Source organism: Musca autumnalis, unplaced genomic scaffold (assembly GCF_047663935.1).
Source record: "Musca autumnalis isolate F117 unplaced genomic scaffold, ASM4766393v1 scaffold_1, whole genome shotgun sequence".
Taxonomy (NCBI): Eukaryota; Metazoa; Arthropoda; class Insecta; order Diptera; family Muscidae; genus Musca; species Musca autumnalis.
In genome coordinates this window covers 1322761-1348256 of record NW_027411644.1, presented here as the reverse complement: position 1 = coordinate 1348256, position 25496 = coordinate 1322761, and the positions used below count along the sequence as shown (strand labels likewise).

The 25496-nt window shown below is 33.7% G+C and overlaps 1 protein-coding gene across 1 annotated transcript; it reads right to left on the bottom strand.

Moving 5' to 3' along the window:
- Window positions 1-350: 350 nt before the first annotated feature.
- Window positions 351-13514, bottom strand: Cenp-C (Centromeric protein-C). The gene is made up of 9 exons (XM_073990176.1): window positions 13020-13514; window positions 12324-12885; window positions 10315-12264; window positions 10211-10249; window positions 1844-2435; window positions 1044-1787; window positions 843-985; window positions 694-784; window positions 351-635 (listed from the first exon to the last, which is right to left on the bottom strand). The coding sequence occupies exons 1-9, from the start codon at window positions 13028-13030 to the stop codon at window positions 571-573; spliced, it is 4197 nt and encodes a 1398-aa protein (XP_073846277.1). The 5' UTR covers window positions 13031-13514; the 3' UTR covers window positions 351-570.
- Between the last annotated feature and the right edge of the window lie 11982 nt (window positions 13515-25496).

The following is a 25496-nucleotide window of genomic DNA, read 5'->3' as shown; positions in this document are numbered from 1 at the left end:
TTTTAGCTGATACCGACCAGAATTCTAGAAATTATGAAAAATGTTTTATATTTTATCCATGTTGATGCCCTAAATGGAGTTTTTCTTATATGGTCTGGTACAGGTAAGTTATATAAGTTTAGGACTACAATATTGCTAAAGACAGCAAGGCCAATTCGTTTCTGAGAAAATGGTCCGATAAATGCAAAAAAGTGTAGTATTAGCCCGGTTTATATGAGGCTATAAAATCCAAACAGGACAAAAACCCAACAAGGGTTTTTGTAGTCTCAATATGTACTTTCAAAAAATGCATACTAGAAGTGTTGCATAGTGTAATTATTTGGAAATGGCTATTTTAGAACTGCTTTAAATTGATTTTACTTAGAATTTAAAGCAGGACGCTTTTTTATAGACTTTATTTACCTTTTAGGACATAATCAAATTGATAAATTTTAATGCAATTTTTAACATTGAACAGATACTCTAAATTATCGAATTTAATTGTATTACTTTAAAAATATTATATATGCATGGTGAATTACAATTAACAAAAATATAAATCAGTATATAATTGAAAACTTCTTAAATATATCATTTCTTAATGACCATAAGAATACCGGTGTCATTGGATAAATTCTCGATTTCATAATAGACAGCTAAAAGGAATATGGAAAATTGTTAATGTGTTGGAGATTAAATCAAAAGGAAACTTACACTTCTCGATGGCTACCATGTCGCCTGGACCCACTATCCTTTCCTTGTCGTTTGCTGTTATTCGAAAATTACCGTCCAATGTGACAAAATGCTAAGAAAACAAATGAATTAATTGATCTTTGTTGGCCATCAAATGACATTGCACTTACCAAATGGTATTTTTTTGCTCTTTTTCTCGGTTTTATTTGTCTGGGTTTAAATCGGAGGTAACCTAAACTGGCTTTGTCCTCTGTATCGTAAAAAGCATATTCGACACCTTGCAGTTCGGTAAAACCAAGACTAGAAGCACTAGCTGTGAAAGAAATAAATTTATCAAACATACTAACTTTTAGCACAAGTAAATCACTTACAGATACGCATTTCTTTGAAAATATCATCGTTTCGTGAAACAGTTTCTGTTTCTGTTATGTTTTTGAGCCAAGATATTAATGCCAAGTTTGAGTTATTTGTATCGCCGCTGGAAGTGACAGAGACGCTTTGCCCCGACGAGACATGATCGTTATTACATATGGAATTATGTTCAACTTCGACATTTTTTGCAGGTGGTGTAGTCATCGTAGATGAAGGAACCATTGGTGCTTTCATACGAGCAACGCGAACACGCAGTTTCTTTTCCTTAGTGGGCTTCTCTAGCATTTGTTTTGCACTGTCCGGTGATATTATATCGGTGCTAGTATTTCGTAAGTTATCAAAGATGTTATTAAAATGGTCAATAGGTGGCGGATTGGTTAATTTTATTCGGCTGCATTCTAAAGATCTACCACTTAACGGTGTATGTTTCTTCTTCTCTTCTATTGTGCTTTTAGTATTTGAACCTTTTTCTTTTCTGGCTTTTTTCGTTGTCTCTATATTGTCTGCAGGGATCTGATCGTTTTCAGAAACTACACATAAATCTTGTGTCCTCTTCTTTTTCTTTACAGCTTTCGTATCACTAGACAAAAATCTATTTGTTGCAGAAGCTTTTGCACTTTCGTGCAATTTTCTTCTTTCTCTGAGTTTCTCACGATTATCAAGTACTTTTTGGAATAGTAACTGAAACAATGGCTGAGGAGTTTTAAGTGGCACATGGCCCCGCTTCGATCTACGAAGGTTGCCTGCAACAAAAAAACATTAGTACTGAATTAGTTAAAAAATTGCAAATCCTACTTACAGTTGCTTATAGAGTCAGAACATTGTTCATTAGAGCTATCTGTAGAGCCCGATGAGCCATTTGCCGGCGTCAAGTCGTCGGAATTGACAGCAGAAAGCATGCTCCGGTCCTTCTTCTTTGCACCTCTTGCTTTCCTCGGTGGTTGTGCTAGAGGTTTTTTGAATACACTTTCATCGTTTTTATTCTCATCTGTAGGTCCGTTTGGAGAATGTAGAGTAGGAGAATTGCGCTCGATGCCAGAATCAGATTCAAATTGTGGAGGTGGCGGTAGATTCGGTGCAAACGTTGGGGCATTTGATATTTGAGAGTATTCACATTGTTCTTCAGGTGGAGGAGGCGATACAACCCTGAATGATGGTATGCAATCTAAATCCGATTTTGGAGGGGACGGAATAATCGCCAAAGAACATTGTTTGTTTATTTCATTATTATCAACATGATTTCTTTCCGCCGAACTATCTAGTGTTTTATCTTCCGAATCGGAAAGGCCATGCGTATAAAGAGTTCGAGGTCTTGACCTGCTCAGAGACATACTTTTCTTCTTTTGACTTAATCTGTTCGGTATTTCCAAATAGTGTTGCAATACTTCTGGCTGAAACACAAACGGTAAAAATCAATATTTATACAGAATAGCTGACTTCAGAAAAGTCAGTTGCTTTGTAAATGCATCGCACTCCAAAACGTCACTGTTGCGCATCATAAACATTAGGTAGAATCCTGATGCATTTGGTAGATTTTGCAATGCTGGTCATGTTAAACTACTTTCACAATGAGTCAGTGAGACATTCTTAATACAATACCCCTTCTACGTACAATAGAATTCTCCTACATTCTCAACGTATAGCTGAACCAGATGCGCTTCGCATTTATGTTTGATTAAATTAATTTTAATGTCACCAGTTATTGTGGACTTTATTAAGATGAATTCGTTTTTGTATGTTGCAGAAGTGGAACTTCTCTGTGTCTACCCTTAAGTATATAAGTATGTCACATTAACCACGGTATATGACTCCTACACTATTGCTGCTCCATCTTTGTTCACACCTTATTTCTTTCTATATTCAATATCGCACCTGTTCAGCAAAAGGGTAGTAGTAACTCAAAATTTTTAAATTTAATTCAATTTTAATTTCATGTATTCTTTCTAATTCCAAGTCCGAAGACCTTATTTAAGAAATTTCACTTTTTATTAAGAACGATACATAATGATCAACTCCACCTAGTGTAAAAATTGTCCATTGTTTTGACTGCTCTTTCTTTAATAATAATGGCGTCCTATTGAGTATACATATTTCTCTCTTATGTTTTTTTAACAATTGATAAAAGCGCAACCCCTTATAACTTTAAATCATTCAACTGATATAAAGTATTTGAGTCTTCTCGAGGTACCTTTTGAGGGTTATTGCTCCCCTTATCCCGAATATGACCTCCTACTTCGTGACTCCATACATTGATATGAGATTGGAATTTATGATACAAATATACTAAAATATATTTATTATTTGAATATATGTATTAGACTACGTTCCACAAGTGACTATCCGCTTACCCTCCCTACCTGTAAGGATATTTTACACCTTTATGTGATGGTAACACAGTTTGTAGATTTTCAAACCAATAATAAATTGCAAAAAATTCGATCATAAAAGGCTAAACTCTAAACGAGAAAATTAATAAAATTTACATAAAAATGATCTTCGGCCTAAAAGGCAAAATTTCAAAAAATAAGAAACAGGCTGAGCCCGGCTTGGATTTGAACCCACGTCCTCGAAAACATATTAATTAAAAATTTTGTGACGACTTGTTAGCGTTCAAAGCCTAACTCATAACTTCAAAGGCAGCGCAAAAAATGTGTTTGCCATGAATAAATCGAGTGAACGGCCAAATATCCGTTATTGTATAAAACACATTTGAATTTGAAAAACCAAAAGTTCGATGACAGAGAAGCCACTCCACAGCCGATACGTCTGAAGAGCTGCCAAACCAACAGCGAAACTAGTCACGTAATTTGGTTGATACAGATTTAACCGTCAACCACCAGCGGTAGCAGAGGTCGAACGTTCCTTGCCCAGGAGAACCAGAACCATCTTAGCGCAGCTCAGAGCAGGCTGGTCAACCATCCTAAATTCCTATCAGGCTAGAATCATGCCAGGAGAGGAAGATATCTGCCCTCATTGCAGACAAGGACCGCACGACACGAAACATCTTTTTGCATGCCCATCACAACCCACAGACCTACGCCCCATAGATCTGTGGTTAAAGCCAGTAGAAGTGGCTAATTTCCTGCAGCTCCCAACCTAATCCCGTCAGCACAATCCCAATCACATCCCTCACAAACATCCACACACATAACAACCTATCCATCCTCACACAAATCACCCTCCACGCAGTACCGGCACACGTACAAATTTAATTCATACCACCATCTTATGAATCATTTCAGGGAAAACGAGGCAGCCAAAATTTTACAACAACAACGTAATTTGGTGGTTGTGTGGGTTCGAGTCGCCGGCTTTCCTTTCTTACTTGCAAAAAAATTTCGATCATAAAAAGCTTAACTCTAAACGGGAGAATTAATAAAATTTACATTAAAAATGATCTTGGCCCGAACTGGCAAAATTTCAAAAAATTGATTTACTTGTGAACATTTTCGTCCGATCACTTTTCACAACTTTCGAAGTAGATGATGACTGCTAAAGTGCATCGATGAAATTAAATCTTTGTATGGCAATGAAGAACCATCCTATAGTACTGCGAAAAACTGGTTTAATGAATTCAATCGTGGCGGAATAAATTTGATCGAAAACGAAGGTCGCTAAAAAAAGTAAGGTGGTCCAAAAGCGGCCGTTATGCCAGAAAAAAATTAAACCGTGCGTGGCTAACATTTGATATTGCATGAACAGCACACCTGGCCGAAACATTTTATTTATTTAAAGTATTTTCGTAGTTTTTACCATTTTTAAGATATAGAAGTTCAAATTGGGACAATGCACTGACTGTACCGCCCCCTTATAAAATAATGTGCCTTAACTAACTTTTGATGAAAATCGCTTACACAGGGAAAGTTTTTGTGAATTCTGAAGCAGCAGTGTTCATAGATGAGAAAAATCCAAAAACAAGAAAAAAATCGCTGTAGGGATTTTTAAATAAATCGCGGTCAAAATTAACATTTTTAGGTGTTTTTAGGTGTTTTTAGGTTTCCACGATTTTGCTTGAAAACCGCAAGTCCAATATGATCAGAAAATGCGTTCATATTTCAGTTTCAAAAAAGAATCGAATTTTATTAAAAAAATTAAAAAAAAAAAAAATGCCGGCTTGGATCTGCGTATGGCACAATTACCCAGGTAGTGGCATCGTAAAATTTTGAATATGTTATCTCAAAACTTTTTTTATGTTGTTGGGGAAATTACAACAAAAATAATTTTATTATAAAGGGATTTGACTTCTCATATTCGATCAGCTGGTGTGATACCACTACCTGGTAGTTCTGCCATGGATCTGCGTATGTTTTTACCGTTTGAAAAATATGCCAAAAAATTTAAAAAACATGGATGCAGACCAGAACTGCAAATATCTACTAATTTTCACTATTTTTTCGATAACCTAAAGGAAAAGGAAAATTATTTTTGAAATTGTTTTTGGAACATTTTTATCTGAAAAATTCTTTAGTTTCGCATTGCAACAAACATTTAATCATATTCTCAATTCGATTTTGTGGAGAAATTTTGACACTTCTTTCATTTTTCGCGTTTTGTATAAAGTGCCTAAAAAAGTGTAGACAAATTCACTTGTTGCTTTTGTGTTTACTGATTTTGAAGTTATGTATGTATATGAATTCAGGGGCTGTACAAAGACATACCCAGCTAACATTTTTTTCCGAATTCGTATCGAATTCGGACAGAATTTCTGAAAAAATATCCGATTCTGATGCCGAATTCGTACCGAATTCGGTACGAAAGTTGTATGGACGTGGTCACCGAATTCGGAAAGAATTTTCTAAGGAAATTCTTAAAAAGTATTAGAGTTTCGCGACGAATTCGGTCCGTATTCGGAAGTAAATTCTTGGAAAATTCGGAGAAAAATTTAGATTTTCTGACAGAATTCGGTCCGAATTCGGAAGAAAATTCTGGAAAATTCGATGAAAAATTTAGATTTTCTTAAGAAAATCCGTCCGAATTCGGAAGGAAATTCTGGAAAAATTCGGAGAAAAGTTCAGATTTTCTGAAAAAATCGGAAACAATTCTGACGCTGACGCCTTTGATATTGACACAACACGTGTACAGTACTGAACAACCCCCACTCAGAGACAATTTTCTTTTAATGTACTATTTATGGAAGATTATAATTTCAAACTTTCTAATGATTTTGCCTGTTGTTATCATTTTATGATTAACAGTAGAACAATGTGCAGAAGTAAGTCGAAGCTATCAACACTAGCTTGAATTATTATATGTTGCATTTATATTTAAAAAATTGTAAATTTGTATATGCGAATTTTAAGACCAGTAATTCTGTTCTTCGACATCAACCGAAAAAAAAATTCCCTTAGAAAATCCATTAGAAATCGGAACGAATTCGGAATGACGATTCTTAAGATTCTTTAGAAAATGTGCAGAGATTCTTAAAATAAACTTATAGAAAATCGGTCCAATTTCTAGGAAAATATTAGAGAAATCGGCCACATTTCTTAAAAAAATTCAGAAAATCTCAGAAAAAAATCTGATATCAGAGCCCTCGGAAAAAATTGTTAGCTGGGTAAATACAACTAATACTAGACAAAATGCATGCAACAAAAAAATGTTTACGAAACTTTGTATAGAAACATTACCCTTAACAGATTGCAGTTAATTCAAAATCGCAACCAAGGAGGAACATTTCATGTAATGGTATCAGAAACGAAATTTATGAATTCAAGGACCTATTCAAGAATAATTCTATGTCAATTAGATCGGTAAATTCGGTTAAATACGTAAAAATGTATAAAAGAAAAAAATGTTATATCACCATATCGTGATATAACATTATGTTAAATTCAAAAGCCATTCACTGAAGAATGATAGCAAAAAAAATGTCTTATCTTGTTGTATTTATGTCTTTGGGCTGTATTCCTGTTCTATAAAAATGTGAAATAAAAAATATTTTCTTTATAATTTTTTTCGTTTGACTTTTATTTATTTCCTTTATAAAATTTTTAATTTCACATTTTCATAGGGGCCAAACCCTAAAAATATGAGTGATGCGTGTGCGTTCAAAAAAAAAAAAAAAAAAAAAAAATACATGAATATATTTCAAATTGAATTACATGTATTTTGTTTTTTTCAAGCTCACGCAACACGCAAAGTTATGGCATGTATATACAGTTGTGTTCAAAATAATAGCAGGGCCATACACAAAAGAGAATTGTCCAAAAAACATGGTTAAACTTCTCTATTTTGGCTTATTTTTTATGGGCACTCCTATTATTTTGAACACAGCTGTACATACAAAACATATTATACGTTATATCAACGAAGAGTTTGTTCAACTTTAAATATCATACGCTCGACGTATTTCGGTAGTACTCATAAGAATACATTGGTCTGTTCCAGTACTGTAAGAATCTTAAACATTTTACTATTTTTTCGATAACATAAAGGAAAAATTGTTATTGTAGAAAAAAGTAGATTCTTGCAGTTTCTGGAACAGGCATCATGTGTTCTACTTTTTGCGATAGTTTGTCGAAAATAACAACAAACAAATCATGCACCGTGCTGTGTGTGTCTATTTAAGATTCATTTTTGCAGTTTTGTTGAGGTGTTTGTTTACTTATTATTTGTAAAATAAGTCAGCTTTATCTCAGATTTATTGTTTTTAAATTTAAAAACAACAACAGAGAAATGCGTAAGTAGCTGGAGCCACTTGCTAAAAAAGAATTGTAATTGTGGCTTGTCACTCTAAAAATAAGCATAAGTCATGGCACAATTAACACAATTACCAAGGTAGTGGTATCACACCAGCTGTTCGAATATGAAAAGTCAAATCCCTTTATAAAAAATTATTTTTGTTGTAAATTCCCCAACAACATTAAGAAAATTTTGAGATAACATATTTAAAATTTTACGATACCACAACGTGGGTAATGCCGTGTCATAACCCAGCAAAACAGTTTGGAAGTAGTGCAATGCAGAGTTATGATTTCAATACATATTTTGATGCAGTCCACACGGAGTTATGAAAAATGCACTCCGCTCGATACATTTTAGTAGCACTCGCTTATAGATCCCTAGCCAAGCAAGCCAATTTTGTTATCCCTACAATCGCAGTTTTTTTTTTTTTTTTTTTTTTTTTGAACACAAGAAAGAGTGTCTAAAATGATAAGAATTTGTTTAAAAAAAAAAAAGAAATGCAAGTGGAAGTGGAGTTAGAGTTTTTTTGGAAATCTGAACTGGAGTTGGAGGAAAATGAAAAACCATTTGGATGATGAAGCAATATCAGTTGCGGTGTCACAAAAAGCAGAGCAGAGGAAGTAAACTCAGTTATGATCAAATTTAATGGAGAGTTTTTATAATTTGTATTAGTGTAATAGAGTTAATATTCTTGTTTGCACGAATAAGCAATGTATTTTATTTATTTTGGGATATTTGGAATGGCTTGCATTTTATAGCATTTTTAGATTGCATTTAAATTCAATCCAAAACACTACACCAAAGGCTGTGATTTGGATCGAAAATGGAGTGCATCCTAGCTGTGTGCCGTGGAAGCAAAATGGAGTGCATCCTAGCATCCTATATTTAGTACCATTTAGTACTTTTCCTATACTTTTAATTCGAATTTCCAAAAACCTTTATTTTTTACTCTCCATCAGTGACCTTAATTCCAAATTTCAGGATTCCAGCTCTATTCGTTCACCCAAACCCAAATTGTACTAAATTTAGTACCATTTATTACTTTTCGTACACTTATAGTTCGAATTTAAAAAACATTTCTTTTTTACTCTCCAACAGTGACCTTAATTCCAAATTGTACTAAATTTAGTACCATTTAGTACTTTTCGTTCACTTATAGTTCGAATTTCTAAAAACCTTTCTTTGTTACTTCCCATCAGTGACCCTCATTACAAATTTCAGGATTCCAGCTCAATCTGTTCACCCAAATCCAAATTGTACTAAATTTAGTACCATTTAGAACATTTCGTGCACTTGTAGTTCGAATTTCCAAAAACCTTTCTTTGTTACTCTCCACCAGTGACCCTAATTTCAAATTTCAGGATTCCAGCTCTATCCGTTCACCCCAATCCAAATTGTACTAAATTTAGTACCATTTAGTACTTTTCGTACCCTTATAGTTCGAATTTACAAAAACCTTTCAGTGTTACTCTTTATCAGTGACCCTCATTCCAAATGTCTGTATTCCAGCTCAATCCGTTCACCCAAATCAAAATTGTACTAAATTTAGTACCATTTAGTACTTTTCGTACCCTTATAGTTCGAATTTCCGAAAACCTTTCATTGTTTATTGTTGTAATTTCCCCAACAACATAAAGACATGTTTTGACATGACACAGGTATTCAAATATGTCGATGCCACTACCTTATACCCTGGACAGACGGCAGAGTTAATTTGCATTAAAAATTCGTTCATTTGAATTTTTTTTTCACCCTGACAGACGATAGTTTCCGCATTTATGAAACAGCTGTTTGTGTTGTTTGTTTGTACCCAGGAGACCATTTCATAAAGTTTTACAAAAGTTCGCCAAAATATGGGAATCAAATATACTTTCTACCATTGGCTTTTTCACCACGATAAAGCAAAAATAAATTTAATTTATTTGCGATATTTCAACAACAATTTTAAAAATAGATTTGATAGAAGGCGCGAAAAATGATTAGCTGCTATGCTATTTTTTTTTTTTTTTTTTTTGTAAACCAACATTTTCGACTTCTACTAATGTAACCACTTTATTACCACAATGGCCCGATGTTGCCCACAGGCAACATTTGGCACCTCCCTAACCGCATGGAATTGATACGAATTTTTAGGATAAAGGACTTATTTTTGCGACTACTAATCATAAAAAATATGACAAATATTTTTATCTCTACGGAAAAAAATTCGGGGTCCAAAGGGTTAAAATGCACTCTTCTTCAGAAACTTTCTTGAAAAACAATGGTAACAAACAGCTCCACACTATTAAACTTATATATTTCTCTTATCATCGCGCTTTTACAATAATAAAGAAAATGGTATATGGGAACGAAGACATTTGTAGGACACTAAAAGTATTTTCTTTAAATACTTTCCTTGGAAAAGGTTGCATCAAGGTGTATTATATAAATATATCTTTGGTTCTATTTTATTTTAATTTACAACTTTAATGATACTACTTACCACGGCTTGTTTACGTTCTTGCTTTTTTGTTTTTGTTATCTGAAATTTGTAAATAAAAATTAAGAAATAAAAAAAGAATCATTAAAAAAGATATATTTACTTACAAACGAAACAAGGTCCTTAGATCTTTCATCAATCAAAGAGGAACGACAATCATCCATGTTTCCTTGTGAAATCGTATCACGAAACTCATCTGGTGCTGGTAAACATTCATTATCGCCATTGCCATGTCTGGACTGCTCCATGTTGGCATTTGAGCCAACCTTAAGGGACTCGTAGTGATCATCATCTTTTCTGGACATCTCTCCGTTTCTCCGTTTCAATTCCATTTCAATTTCATCACATAGTTGAAGCTGCTTCTTTATTGCTTCCTCCTTGGCCCGAGACGATTTCCGCCCGTTAATGGGGAAAACTCTGCCCATAGAGTTGCGTTTACGTAAATCAAGTATTTCATAGTTGCTCATACGTGCTAATTCGAGAGCAAATCTTTCTCCATTCAATGGGGTACCTGGAGCCTTATTTAATGGTATCTGTTTTTTCTTTGAAATACGCTTACGATGACTCACTTGATTATGTAGCGGTAATGGAGCTACTTCTGTTTCTGTCTCCGTACTCGCAATCTGCGAATTTTCCATTCGAAGCCGACGTCTAGGTAGAGATTTCTTTCTTAATCGTTTAGATCGACCATTACTATTGCATGCTGCAAGATTTAAGGGAACTTGACTATCGTTCTCAATAGATTCTGTAAGAATTGTCTTGGCAGTGGGTTCCTCATCATCCGTCATAATATCTGTCAGCTTGATGTTATCTGTACCGTCAAATTGTGGTTCAAAATTTGTGGTTGTTTCCTTTGCCTGCATACCTTGTTCCCCTTCCTTATCAAGTTTTTCTCCATGCTCTATTTTGTCTGTTGTTAAATTAACTGAGGACGGACGAAGCGTGTTGTTAAATGTTTGATTAACTGGTACTACTACCAAATTGGATCCCGTTTGAACTGTAATACAATTCTGCAATTCTGTTACTGCCTCCTGGGTCTCTGGAACCATCATGTCTTCGCAATTGGTGGCATTTGCAAAGGAAATATTCACCTGTTGAGTATTGGGAACTTCCTCATGAGTTAGATCGGCATTCGAAGGACCTTGGCATTTTGAAGGCGTGGATGTGAATGATACGTGACATTTGTCAGATATCACCGCCGTGGACGGTGAGTGAATGCACTGCTGTACTGCTGAACCTTCATTATTGCCTCTGCATTGGTTTACATTTTGAGATTGCCCAAACCTTGGACTTTCTACTCTTATGGTAATGTGTGATTGGTTTGTAGATGCCTCTTCCGTCATTGCTAGACTTTTCTTAAATGATCGTCTCGCTCTTGGGGTCAATAACGTAATATTCATAGCACTTTTGTTGTCTTTAGGAGCTGCATAGTCATGGACAACTGGATTTCTATCGACTGCTTGATGATGGCTGATACATGGACTTATTTCCATTAAGCTACCAGAGAGTCGCACATCCGGCAGAGTAACATTTGGGCTGGAGCATGCATTCCTTTGGGGTACAGAGGAGGTATTTAACAACATTGACCGGTTAGGCACTTGTGACGCAGAACGTTTATTCCTCGATTTGTATAAACTGGCGTGCCTCGAAATTGAACTTTCATCATGACTTAGAGGTTGTATTTGCGAGTTTTTCTCTGGTGTTAGTATAACTTGCCCTGGTTTTTCCCCTTTCTCTAAGGTATATACTCTTTTTGAGTGCACCGGACTATTCTGGCTTGAAGTTAATGTTTTTTCGGCTACATTACTGTCTTCTTTTCCTCGTTTCACTCCACTCTCCGTTTTCTTCAATGTTGACTCAATAATGTTTCCCAACATTTGCCTCAACTCAGTATCTTTACACTGCATCGTTGTGAATATTTTATCAGTACCGCTTCCACCCATAAAGGTAGAATTTGTATCCTGTTCTGTATTGGGTACAATATTTTCATCATTTCTAGATGCTGTCTTATTTTGAACAGGCTCCTGTGACAAAGGAGTGCTACATACATCCGGGGCCTAAAAGGAAAAATTATGTCATAAATAAAAATTAGCAAAAACTGTACAGTTACACTTACAAATGCAGAGTCTGAAACAGTGCTCTCGAATTCTTGCAACAACGTTCTTCGTCCAAACTTTGACAGTCTTTTCAAACTATACCTACGTAAATGATCACTGGGCGAATATCCTCCACTCTTACGAATAGCAGCCGAAATTCTTGGACTCATTACTGGAGAAGGCCTCATAGGCGAAGTTTGTTTAAACAATGGCGACTTGTTACAAATGGGTGCTTCTGGGGAGGCGCGCATATTGTTAAGGCCAGGCCCTTTAAGTGTCGAATTTTGTTCATTCCCACCGGTTTCCCCATCTGCGGCCGCTTCCTTTGTCTTTTCTTGTGACGTTTGTAATTTGTTTTGATCTGCGGCTTTAGTCTCTTCCTCTTTTCTGTTTGTTTCATCTTCAGCCTTCTCTGTCTGTACATCCACGCTCAGTCGAAATGGCTCATTATTTACGAACAGAAAATTCTGACGTTGTACGCAACCACGTCTTTTCTGTAGGAATTCTGCCAGGCGATATCCTTCACTGTCGTCATTGTTGAAGTATTCCGACAGATCTAAGCTGTCGCTTTTCCTCCTGGACCTAGTTAATTTCATAATCTTTAATCAAATACCACTAAAAAAATATACACTACACAACAATGGCGCCATCGACAGCACACAAACATAATTTCCGAATGTCTAATGTCGGGTCATCAACTATTGATTTACACTTACGGTACGGCCATATATCAGTTCAGCAAATCAAGCAAACAACTTAAATTCTGCTTAAATATTCCAATAAAGCACACTTGGTTTTATTTTTTCAATTCGAATGAAAAATTTGAAAAACGCCACATAGTCCAATGTTGGGATAAGAAACCAACGCCGATGAATTTTCAATATACGCACACCCAGTTGCAGTAAACTGGTGGTTCACATTATACAATTGATTGTACAACCAAGGCTTATTTATATAAGTCCCGGGGCTCAATTCTCTTACTATGAAAATGAAAACTTTTAAAAAGGAGAAAAACTGTCAAATGAAAAAAATTTCAAAGGAAATATTTTTCATTTCAAATTTTCACTGAACAAGAATCCAGCCCCTGACCACCGTACAAATTATGCGTAATTTGATCTGGTTTGGTAAAGGTAGAAACACAATGAAATACGCCGCTTTTTCACGCTCAGTTTCATGTAAGAGATTAAAGGACAAGTACTACCTAATTGAAATGAATCAGGTAGCAGAAAACAGAAAAAAAGCCGAACGCTGTTAAAACTAAATTAAAAACTGTAAAAATAAAAGACGAAAATTGATTTTTTATGTTTCTTTTTGACATTGCTGCCAGATCTACCATTTTTCCGTTCCTTTACTTTTCTGGTAAAAATTTTCATGAGAGAGCAATTTTGACACTTTTCTCTTTTACCACTCTTACCATTAAAAAAAGTAAAGGAACAAAGCTACTATGTGTTATCGAAAGTTAGCGACGTCGCTAACTTCACGCAGGTTGCTAGTTTCTAGTAGAAACTTTCTACTCTCCCAAATTTGTGTGGTGGAAAATAGCAGAGAGAGTGGTAGAAATTTAAAGAGAAGTGAAGTTTTGCTACCTTTTTGGAACTTGTTTTCTTGCATTGGGCCCAATATACGGACGTATACCCAGGGCGTGTGTGGTGAAAAAAGTAGAACACATGTATTCTTATGAGAACTACCGAAATACGTCGAGCGTATACTATTTGTATGTTGAAAAAGTTTAACTTTGACAGAACGTTATTGTTTGTATGTGTGTGTTTTGTATTTTAAAAACAAAAGCCCAACAAAACATGAAATTCAATTCATTGAAAAGGAAAATTATTTGTTTTACGAATGAAAACATTTAAGTAAGTTTCGGTCGCGGATTTTGTGTTTTAAATGTGATTTGGGACTCAACGTATTTGGGTAATACGGACGCTCAAAGAGCGTTGTTTTGGTAGGTTGGTGAAATATTTGTGTACGTCCCGTCGTTAGTCCCGGTCCACACTAGAGTGATTTCATTGAAAAAATTTCATGAAATTATGCGTCTCTAGATCGACTTCCATAGTAGAGTAAAATCTTAAAATTGCTGCAGTGAGGAATTCGATTTAAGAACGCCTAATTTCATGAAATTTTTTAATGAAATTCACGCTAGTGTGGACCGGGACTTATTTACTCTTATGTTACACGCTGAAACTTTCATACGAAACTTTCCCATTATTTTGGCGTTCTTAGGTCGAGTTCCCCATTACAGTAATTTCATAAAATTACTTTTGTATGGAACTCGATCTATGAACGCCAAAATAATGGGAAAGATTCTTATGAAAGTTTTAGCGTGTAACATAAGAGTTTTTAAAGAGAGCGCCATTTTTGTTCAAAGAGAAGTGAACATTTTACAACTTTTTTGTGTACGGGGACGGTTTTTCGGGTAAAATGTGTAAAAGTCGTAAAAATTGTAAAAACTTTTTAGTTCTGGAACATAGCTATAACTTTACTCACCATTTTATTTTTTATAAAGCCGATTTACTGCGAGCTGTCAAAAAAGTTTTTGTAATTGAGAACGCAAAAATAAAAAAAAAAAACAAAACTTCAAATGGAAAATTGTGAATTCTTGTAATAATTTGTTTATTAATACCTGCCTATTATATTAGTACGTTTATATATAACCGGATTTAACAAATCCACTGCGTTTCAAATGAAAATTGGTAGAACTATGACTTAATACCGGGGAAATAAGACCTTATGAAAGCTGTGGACTTTAATTGTCTATAATACGTTAAAAATTTGGCATAAGTTGGCAGTTTTTTGTCAGATTTACCCACAGTTTATACAGTTGGCCATTCAGCCCAAACTAGTTAGCCCTGACTATTAAGTTTGCTGTCAAATACATAAAATACAAAGGAAATCAAATCACAATAATGAACAATCTATTATGTTTGTTGTCAAATGTTGTTAACAGAACTCTGAATGGCCAACTGTATAAACTGTGGATTTACCTATAAATATTTAATGAAAAATGAATGATAGAAGACAAATGGCGCAAAATAAACTTGAGCTTCTACTGAAATTTGGGTACATTTCTTCCTGAAACTTTAAATTCCTATAAACCCTATTGCATAATGGGGTCCAATGTTTGCATTTAGATAAGTTGATCATTAAAATATCAGGTTATTGTTTATTGTTTTGGGTCTGAGCCAACATACTGTAAAGAAAAAAACAGATTCTTCCCGTACACAGAAAGAAAATAGGTTGGATTTTTTGAGGCAGCTATACTGAATATTATAAGGAAAAGCATGTATTCGTTTCCCGAAGCAACTAATCATTATTTGCAGGTTTCCGATGGCAAAATCTATTACTTTTTGCATCTCTGGAAAGAGATGAACTAAATAGACCATCAATATTGCCGAGTGGATCGCTTCATGGAATTGAACGGTACAAAATATTACTGTACTAAATTTACGAATATTTCCAGTTTATGTCTGTCCCATAAATTCAAACTATTTTCTTTCTGTGTATAGGAAGGATGTGGTTTTTTCTTTATAGTATATTGGCTCAGACCTAGAGCAATAAAAATCGTCCAATATTTTAACGGTTAAATTATCTTAAGACCAACATTGAACCCTATTATGCAATAGGATTTTGAAGTTTCAGGAAGAAAAGTACCCAAATTTCAGTAGAAGCTCAATTTTATTTTGCACCATTTGTCTTCTATCATTCATTTTTCATTAAATCTTTATAAATCTGACAAGAAACTGCCAACTTATTCCAAATTTTTAACGTATTATAGACAATTAAAGTCCACAGCTTTCATAAGGTCTTATTTACCCGGTATTAAGTCATAGTTCGACCAATTTTAGCATTTTAAACTTAAAATAGCTTTTATTTGTTCCAATTTTAAAGAATCGAACAGAAGCATTCAAAATTTGCATTTTTACTCAAGTTATTAAAGAATGTGCTATTCCGATGAAACACTTTAAAACGTACAAATTTTGGGCTTTTTGAAAGAAAATTAACAAAAAATTATAACGGTACGTTATAGAATCCAAACTTTTTGTTGAAAGATACTTCATAAGATTACAAACCAAGATATATAAACATTCCCGAGGTTATTCCACGGATATCGACTATGTAATATGAAGTAACAAAAAGCAATTTGAAATGTGCTATTGACGTGAAACGGAGTGTATTTCAAATAAATCCTCATAAGGAAGGTTAACCCGACAAAAACCTATAATATAAACATGGCCTAATGGAATTTTGTAGAAAAAATTATGTGAGTCGCTTTATTTTTGAAAACATTTTTGACATTTCACAGTACTGAATTGGTATTTGTTGTAGTTGTTGGCTGATACATCTGCCTGGTAATTATGTCATGAAATAAAGTTATAGTACTTTTAAATATAACAGGATTTAACAAACGCGCTGTGTCTCAAATGCCAATTCCTTTGCGTATACGTCAAATAAATCCTCATTAAAAAGGTTAACCCTGCAAAAGGCTATAATATAAACATGACCGTAAGGTTAAACAGCTTGGAATTCAAATGAAATATAGTTTATTGCAAAGGTAATAACCATAATTTCAATTGCAAACAGAATATTTTTCCAGTTTTATATTGTGCTCAAGACCAAAAATTTTACTTCGCTTACCATTCAATGATATGGGTTGTGCCAATCAGGTTTGTCAAGTGAATGTTATAATTTACAATTCAAGTTCACTATGCCGAATGAATGGGCACACATATTCATAATCACACACACCGCCCCAACTAAGCTTAAAACTAGTATGCATTAAAATTAAAAATGTGCAAAATCATCATTAGTTATCGCTTAGGGCAAACGTCTGGATTGTTTCAAATTTAAACAAATCAATATTCCCATAAGGCAACATTGGATGAACCTTAAAAGAAAATGTGCTGTTTAAGCATGCCGCACTATGGGCCGCGGCACATACGGTCCGTTACGCGTCGCGTTACAACAACCACATGAAAACTTCACGAACAAACTTGGCATCACGTACACCTTTTTCATATGGTTGTTGTTTCTAACGCGTGACGCGCCGCACAGTTCATATAAACTGTGTTGTAGGTGTATCTATTATTATTATATTATTGGCTTACAATCACGGTTGTGCAGATATCGATAATTACAAAAAACCGTCTTTAAAAACTGACTATAGGTGTGTTCGTTTACTCAATAATTTGTACAAATTTGTACAAGTCCAGTAACTTCTTGTAAACGACTAAGGTATTTTGCATTGTACTGAAGAGTAAACGAACAGCATCCAGTAACAATTTGTACAAATTGTGAGTAAACGAATATACATTATGTATGGTCTAGGCACATACGTCCGGTTGTGTGCCGCGTTACAACAACCACATGAAAACGTCAAGAGCAATCTTAGCACCAATTATAAATTTGTCATGTGGTTGTTGTTTTCGACGCATGACGCGACTCACAACGGGACATATGTGCCGCGGGCTTTAAGCCGCTGAAACCAAAATCTATATATATTTTGAAAAAATACCTTACTTGCATTTCTTTATTCTTCTACCAGAAATGACACAAAACTTTACTCAAACGTTGGATATGTTTTCAGCTTAAGTTGAGTAAAGCTTGGCTTAGAATATACACTTATACGATGTTTTTTTCGAACGTTCCCAACGCCACTCTTTCCCACCCCTTCCGACCGTGGGGACGACCACCCCATTACGTGGGATCGCATAAACATCATGATCCGGAGCATGACGGGTAAAAGTGAGCATTGAATACTAGCTGCAGAATATTCTACAACTAGTAGGAATATTTACTCTAATAGATGAAATAAGGAAATCTGAAGGTATATCGTATTTTGTGTACCATAATTGTATTAAACATTACATGTCTGCTTTTTAATGTTGGTAATCTAATTAGCTTAAGTCTGCTGGTATACGATGGCAAGACAAAATCACTGTTCCAATGAAAGCCTCTTAAAACAAAAAGCAAGAATTGCTTTTGAACAGATTCAATTTTATCGTGTAATAAGGATCTCATACTACAGAATTATATTCTAGTATGGGTCTAACAAGTGACATAAACAATTGTTTGGTGACATAAGGATCAGAAAATTCCTTTGCCCGCCGTTTGATGAATCCTAGAACTCCATGAGCTTTATTAACCATCGATATTACATGATTAATCAAATTTAGTTTGGGATCCATTAGGATTCCTAGATCAACAAACGAATCCACAGATATTAGAGTTCATTCATTAATGCAAAAGACATGTTTTAAAGGTGAGGTTCTAGAAGAACACATATGCTTACATTTTTTTTAAATTTACATCCGTTTTATTAATGTCACACCAACGGGAGAAGCTATTTAAATCCTCATGTAGTAGTTGAAGAAGTTCTTGAGATTTGTAAGTTATAAACATTTTAACATCGTCTGCATACATAAGTACTTTGGAATGTGTTATTGACGTTGGTAAATCGTTTACAAACAATAGAAACAGTACAGGACTCAGATGACTCCCTTGAGGAACGCCTGATGGAACTTTTATTAATTTAGAATAACAATCCTCGAATAAAACCACTTGTGATCTATCTTGTTTTGGACTTTATGGGAATTACATCAGTAATAAGTTTCTCAAAAGAGATTTATGAAGAGGTACCAAATAAGACTTTTTCCAAAATGTGGGAAAATAACCAAGATTTAAAGGAAGAGATAATGGAATAGCTAAGGAGTTGTGACAGTTTTTAAGAATTATGCTGGGGATTCCATCGGGGCTTTTTGTAGGTGTGAGGCAACATAAACCTTTTGAGATATCTTCCATTGAGAGAAGCGACATACAAATATTATCCATGTTAGATAACTGATATGGATATGAAATATTCAAGGAACTGTTGTTATATGAATATGTTGAGGCAAAGAAATATGCAAAACACTCAGCGATATCATGATCTCTAACAAATTCTTCGTTTGTATATTTTAATAAGTAAGGTCTTCGAGTACTTTTTCGTTTTAAATTAACAAAGCCGTAAAATGATTTTGGACCAGATTTAATATTTATCTAATTCTATCAATATAAGCTTTATATGACTTGTGGGACTCAATGGTGTATTTAGATCTAGCAACGGAATCTAAGGTAGATCCTGATTTTTTAAATTTTTTGAAAAATCTATTTTTAGAGCGGATAGTTTAGGTGTAATACATGGCAATTTTTTAGAAGAATTTATGCTAACTGAATGTGTACCAATCATTAAGCATATTATTCAGTACGTCGAAAAATTTCTTAACAGCATATTCGAGGTCAAGATGATTACAGTGACACAAAGAGACCCAATCTATAGTAGAAATTAGATGATTCAGCTTTTGAAAGTTATATTACATTTATATATAACCGGATTTAACAAACCAACTGGGTTTCAAATGTCAATTCCATTGCTTATATTTTAAATAAATCCTCATGAAGAAGGTTAACCCTGCAAATGGCTACAATAAAAACATTGCATTAGTTTTTTTAAAATTGAAAACATATTTGAAAATACTAAGAGGGGTATGTCTTGTAATTGGGGATTCATAAACCATTTGTAAGCATAGTGCGGGATGGTGATCATCCTCAGGATTTATTACAGGATGAATTCTCCAGATTTCAAAATTAAGTGTATTATTCACAAATACTAAATCTAGTATCTTACAAACTTATTTGTTAAATGATTTATTTCATACATATTTATATCTGAGAAGCGAGTTACAACATCAAAAGCAAGTTGATTTGAATTTGCACTCGAGGTTAATGGTCATTCCGTCAGAATTCTCAAAAGAAAGCAACTTTATTGAGGGTAAATTGAAATCTCATAGAATTAGAATGATATCAGTATCATTCACTTTTTTACAATTGAATCTATCGCAGACAAATGTTGAAAATATAAATTTTGATCAGAAGCAGGTGGTATGTATGAACAGGTAACAAATAATTTGAAATTGGTTAATTCTATACACACACTTAAAAATTCAATATCATACGTGTCATTTATTGCCATTATATTGGATGAAACTTGCAATCGACAGCAATTAAAACACCAAGGGCTTTTTTGGTGATTCGATCTTTTCTAAAAATTTTATACTATGAGCATGAAACTTCACTATTTAAAATATTAGGTTTTAGCCAAGTTTCTGAAAAAACAATGACTTGGAAATCAAACTCGAAACTAACAGTGAACAGTCGGGACAATTTTGTATTTAGTCCCCTCACGTTCTGATAACAAAATAAAATTGAGTTTTTTAGTTTTTTGAAGTCAACTCCGGTCTATGAGGTAAGTGTACTAAATTCTCTGATTTTTCAACAAATTCTTTAACAAATGTTTTAGGAGGCCAAAAATCTTTTAATACGATTGATCAAATATATACTAACGTTAGGTGTATCAGAAGACTTCGATTTGTTTGAAGTTTTTTTAGACAGTTTACGTTTCGGTTGAGATATGACGGGTGATGACAACAATCCATCCAAATTTGGATATTTTTCAAAAATTGAACTAAAACGAGACATTCGTAAATACGCGTTCCAGATTTCCTTATTTATTTCAGATATTTCAATTGACAGATCATTAGCAAAATTATAAAACTCAATATCAATATTTCGACATTTTACACAGCACCATCTGAGTCCGTTGGAATCGTGGTTGAGTGAGTCAGCAATTTTTTTTATCAATCACGGCACATGTAGCATCCGAGCGATTGAGGCATAGCTCTCTTTTACGGTATTTCCATATTGAAATGCCTATGTAAATGCACATTAAATTCAGTTTGATTTTGTGCATTAAGAATATAGATAATGCACGAATTAATTTGAATTAAGGCAGTTAATGCAAATTAACGCTGTCTGTCTAGGGTATAAGTTATCATTTTCATACAATATGCATGTTATATAACCCAAATGTTTGTACAAACTTTTACAAAATGCTGTTCCATAACAAACTTGTTCAATAAAAGAGAAGTTGTTGCTTCTTCTTCTTGAACTTGCAAATACTTTTTACTTGCGAAGTTATCGAACAGGCCTAATATACATTGGTATTGTATCCGAAATTCTGAAACTTAAAAAAATTAAAATTCTAGACTTTGAAAATTTGTGTTTGATTTATGCACACGGCTGCCAGATTTGACGATTTATCGTCATTTTGACGATTTTTTGGTCAAAAATTAATAAATAACGATTTGACGATTTTTACCTAAAAAATGAAGATTTTTGGATATTTTGCTAATGCAGTCATAAAAAATGTTGTAAAATATGAATTTGTAAAAACTTAGTTGATTTTAAAATTTAATTGTTAAACAATAATCGCAATAATCGTTATTTTTGAACGTATAAGCTTGAAATTTTGCCAGAACATGTATTTTAGCTTTATGTATCAGATTTCATCAATGGTTACGATATGTTTGGGTTCATTAAATTAAATTGAGTGGTTTTCAAGGAAAATATATTTCAGTGGTTTTCCGTGGCCTTCTGAAAGGTTTAGAGTTTCCGTCTCCGTATTCAGCCGCTCCTCCTGAAGTTCAGACGCTGTTTGCTGCCGCCAATCCTTTGGTCAGACGCTGCCGTTTTCCATTTTTTTCTTTTGGTTCGCCCCGCATATTTTATTTCTGCGGTACCCGTCATATCTGATGGGCGTTCCCCTATCCACCACCTGGGGAGGCGTCCGATGGGAGAAAAAAAGTGAAAAAAAACAACTCCGCACGGATAAATTATTACAAAATATAACCCGCATAAAAATTGAAGGAAACCCCATTAGAGGAAGAAAAGAGTTAACATGGCTTGATAACATCTCGGAATGGACTGGTATTCGAGATGTCACAAATCTATTAAGCATGGCGAGAGACAGAGAGGGATTTGCAGATTTGATAAATAATGTATGAAAACAAATAATGTATACATATATGATAATTGTAATTAAATTGTATTGGTCGCTAATATTCGGAAAACGAATGTGCAAATAAAGAAGAAGAATGTTTGGGTTCATACGCAAAGGAATTTTTAACTAGAACCAAACTGAATTCAATGAGAACAAGAAAAATAATATAATTGCACTGCTCCAGAACCTGCAACAATCTCCTATTTTTTGGTAAATTTATAAAGAAACAAAAAGTCAAAATTTCAACAATAGTAGATTGTCAACAAGAAGGAAAAGCAAAAATTGGATTCAGAATTTCGTGAACTAAAGCTTTTTGATTTTGAGGAAATGTTTGAAAATAATGAAACGGATTTATTTCGCATTTTAATATATGATTTGAAACCTGTTGATGGTTCATATGTTTTTCCTATAATAACAAAATTTTTAATGAAAATAATGATAGGTATTACCACATTCGCTAGCAAATGTTAAACGTGTTTTCAGCCAAGTAAATCTTCACAAAACGAAATTTGTATCAACAAAATAAATTGTTTGACACATTGATTAAACACGACTTGTTAAGAATGTTAACTCAAATATTTATTTACAAAATCGTTTAATTAATCATTTAATTTAATACTGATTTAAAGTAAAAATATGTTTACTAACTCGAATAGCCATTTAATGTTTATTTTAATTAAAAATATATTTAAATATTACTTAATATTACCATTTTAATTTTTGACGATTTTTTTGACGATTTTGTAAAATAGATTTGACGATTTTAATATTAAAAATCGTCATTTTGACGATTTTCCATAAAAATAATCTGGCAGCCCTGTTTATGCATTTATTTTAGAAGCATTTTTTAATTAGAGCAAAAACTTGTTAAAATTTAAAACAATTAAGTGGCAAAAATAATGGTAAAAAACAAAATCAAATAATTAACGTTTAAAATAAAGTCAAATCAATGTTTTGAAATTAAACAAAAATCAAATATGACCCAAAAACGTATTAGTTTCCATAGATAATGAATTTGCTATAAATATAAATACTGACGATAATCAATCATTTGTGTTCCACCTGCGTGATTGTGCAATTTAGACCATAAGAAATAGCCGCATCCAAATTTGGTTTTACCTTTCAGGTCATTCCTACTGAGGTCAATTAAAGCGTTTTGTTCGTTAATGAATACATATAAACTACTACTACACTAAATTGGAAGTTAAACATACAGTACAAACAAACATAGTCGTGAAAATGTATTTCGTTCGTTAATTGATTATTCACTTTGCCTAGTATCTATGATATTTATTCGCCATATGTTCTTGCATATGAAACATTTATATACATATATTTTTTTAATGTGTTTGTTTTCAGATAAAAAATCTTTATTGTAAAGTTTTTTGGAAAAGATTACCCCAATTCATTACTTACCTAAAAATTCAGCTCTACTCTTCCAATATTACTACTTTCAAAAACTATTTTCTCGTTGCGATTATCCATAATTATTATGTGTGTTCGTTTACACAAAATTTGTATAAATTGTTACTGGATGCTGTTCGTTTACTCTACAGTACAATGCAAAAGACCTTAGCCGATTACAAGAAGTTACTGAACTTGTACAAATTTGTACAAATTATTGAGTAAACGAACACACCTATTGTTGTAAAATGCATTTTACTAGGCGTTTACACCAGACAATTTGTCTTAGAATGCAACTCTGATTTACTAAAACATACATACATTTGACGTTTGTCTCCAAGCTGTCCATCATTTTTTCAGACAGTCGGGTTAACAAATTTTTGACATTTTAGTGAAAAAGAAGTGATATGATAATTCAAATGTGTTGAAAACAAACTAATATGTACAAAAACAAAATTTGTGAACGGAAAACAAAAAGAAATCGATGATTTTCATTTATAATTTTACAACTGTTTTAGCAGTTGTCTGGACGCCTACGTCACACAGGTAAGTTTTGGGTTTTTGACAATCAATACTCAATACTCAACTGTCCTGTTATGTGTAAACGCAGGGTTAGAACTGTACTCTATAATTATACTCGTAATGAGCTTTAAACCATGATATATACATGAGAAATGTCCTACCACGTCAAATGAAATCCAATGGATTTCAGATGAGTTTTCATTTGACGTATGCGCACTCGATTTGAACTGTCAATTCCATTGGTTAAACGTCAAATTAAATCCAATGGCTTTCAGATGAGTTTTGACGTATGTGCAAAGGAATTGACAGTTGAAATCGAGTGGATTATGTAAACGTAGTATTAGACAGATTTAAATTCTCATTTATTTTTTACAGGGACCACTTATTTTGTCATAGAACAGCTAATATTTGGTCTGTTTCTTTACTTTTAAAAATGGTAACAGTGGCAAAAAATGGTAAAAGTGGTGAACTGTTCTCATATAAACTGTATGCTTTTAAAAGTTAGGGAACACTTTGCTGGTAAAAAGTGGTAAAAACTGGTAACCTCAGGCACGTAAAGGAACACTACTATTACTGCTAAACCTAAATAAAGACGGGACGTACACAAATATTTCACCAACCTACCAAAACAACGCTCTCTGAGCGTCCGTATTACCCAAATACGTTGAGTCCCAAATCACATTTAAAACACAAAATCAGCGACCAAAACTTACTTAAATGTTTTCATTCGTAAAAAAATAATTTTCCTTTGAAATGAATTGTATTTCATGTTGTGTTGGGATTTTTTTTTAAATACAAAACACACACACATACAAACATTAACGTTCTGTCAAAGTTAGGCTTTTTCCACAGGGACCACTTGTTTTGTCATAGAACAGCTAATATTTGGTCTGTTCCTTTACTTTTAAAAATGATAACAGTGGCAAAAAATGGTAAAAGTGGTGAACTGTTCTCATATAAACTGTATGCTTTTAAAAGTTAGGGAACACTTTGCTGGTAAAAACTGGTAATCTCAGGCACGTAAAGGAACACTACTATTACTGCTAAACCTAAATAACGACGGGACGTACACAAATATTTCACCAACCTACCAAAACAACGCTCTCTGAGCGTCCGTATTACCCAAATACGTTGAGTCCCAAATCACATTTAAAACACAAAATCCGCGACCAAAACTTACTTAAATGTTTTCATTCGTAAAACAAATAATTTTCCTTTGAAATGAATTGTATTTCATGTTTTGTTGGGCTTTTTTTAAATACAAAACACACACACACACATACAAACATTAACGTTCTGTCAAAGTTAGGCTTTTTCCACTTACAAAAAGTATGCGCTCGACGTATTTCGGTAGTTCTCATAAGAATACATGTGTTCTACTTTTTTCACCACA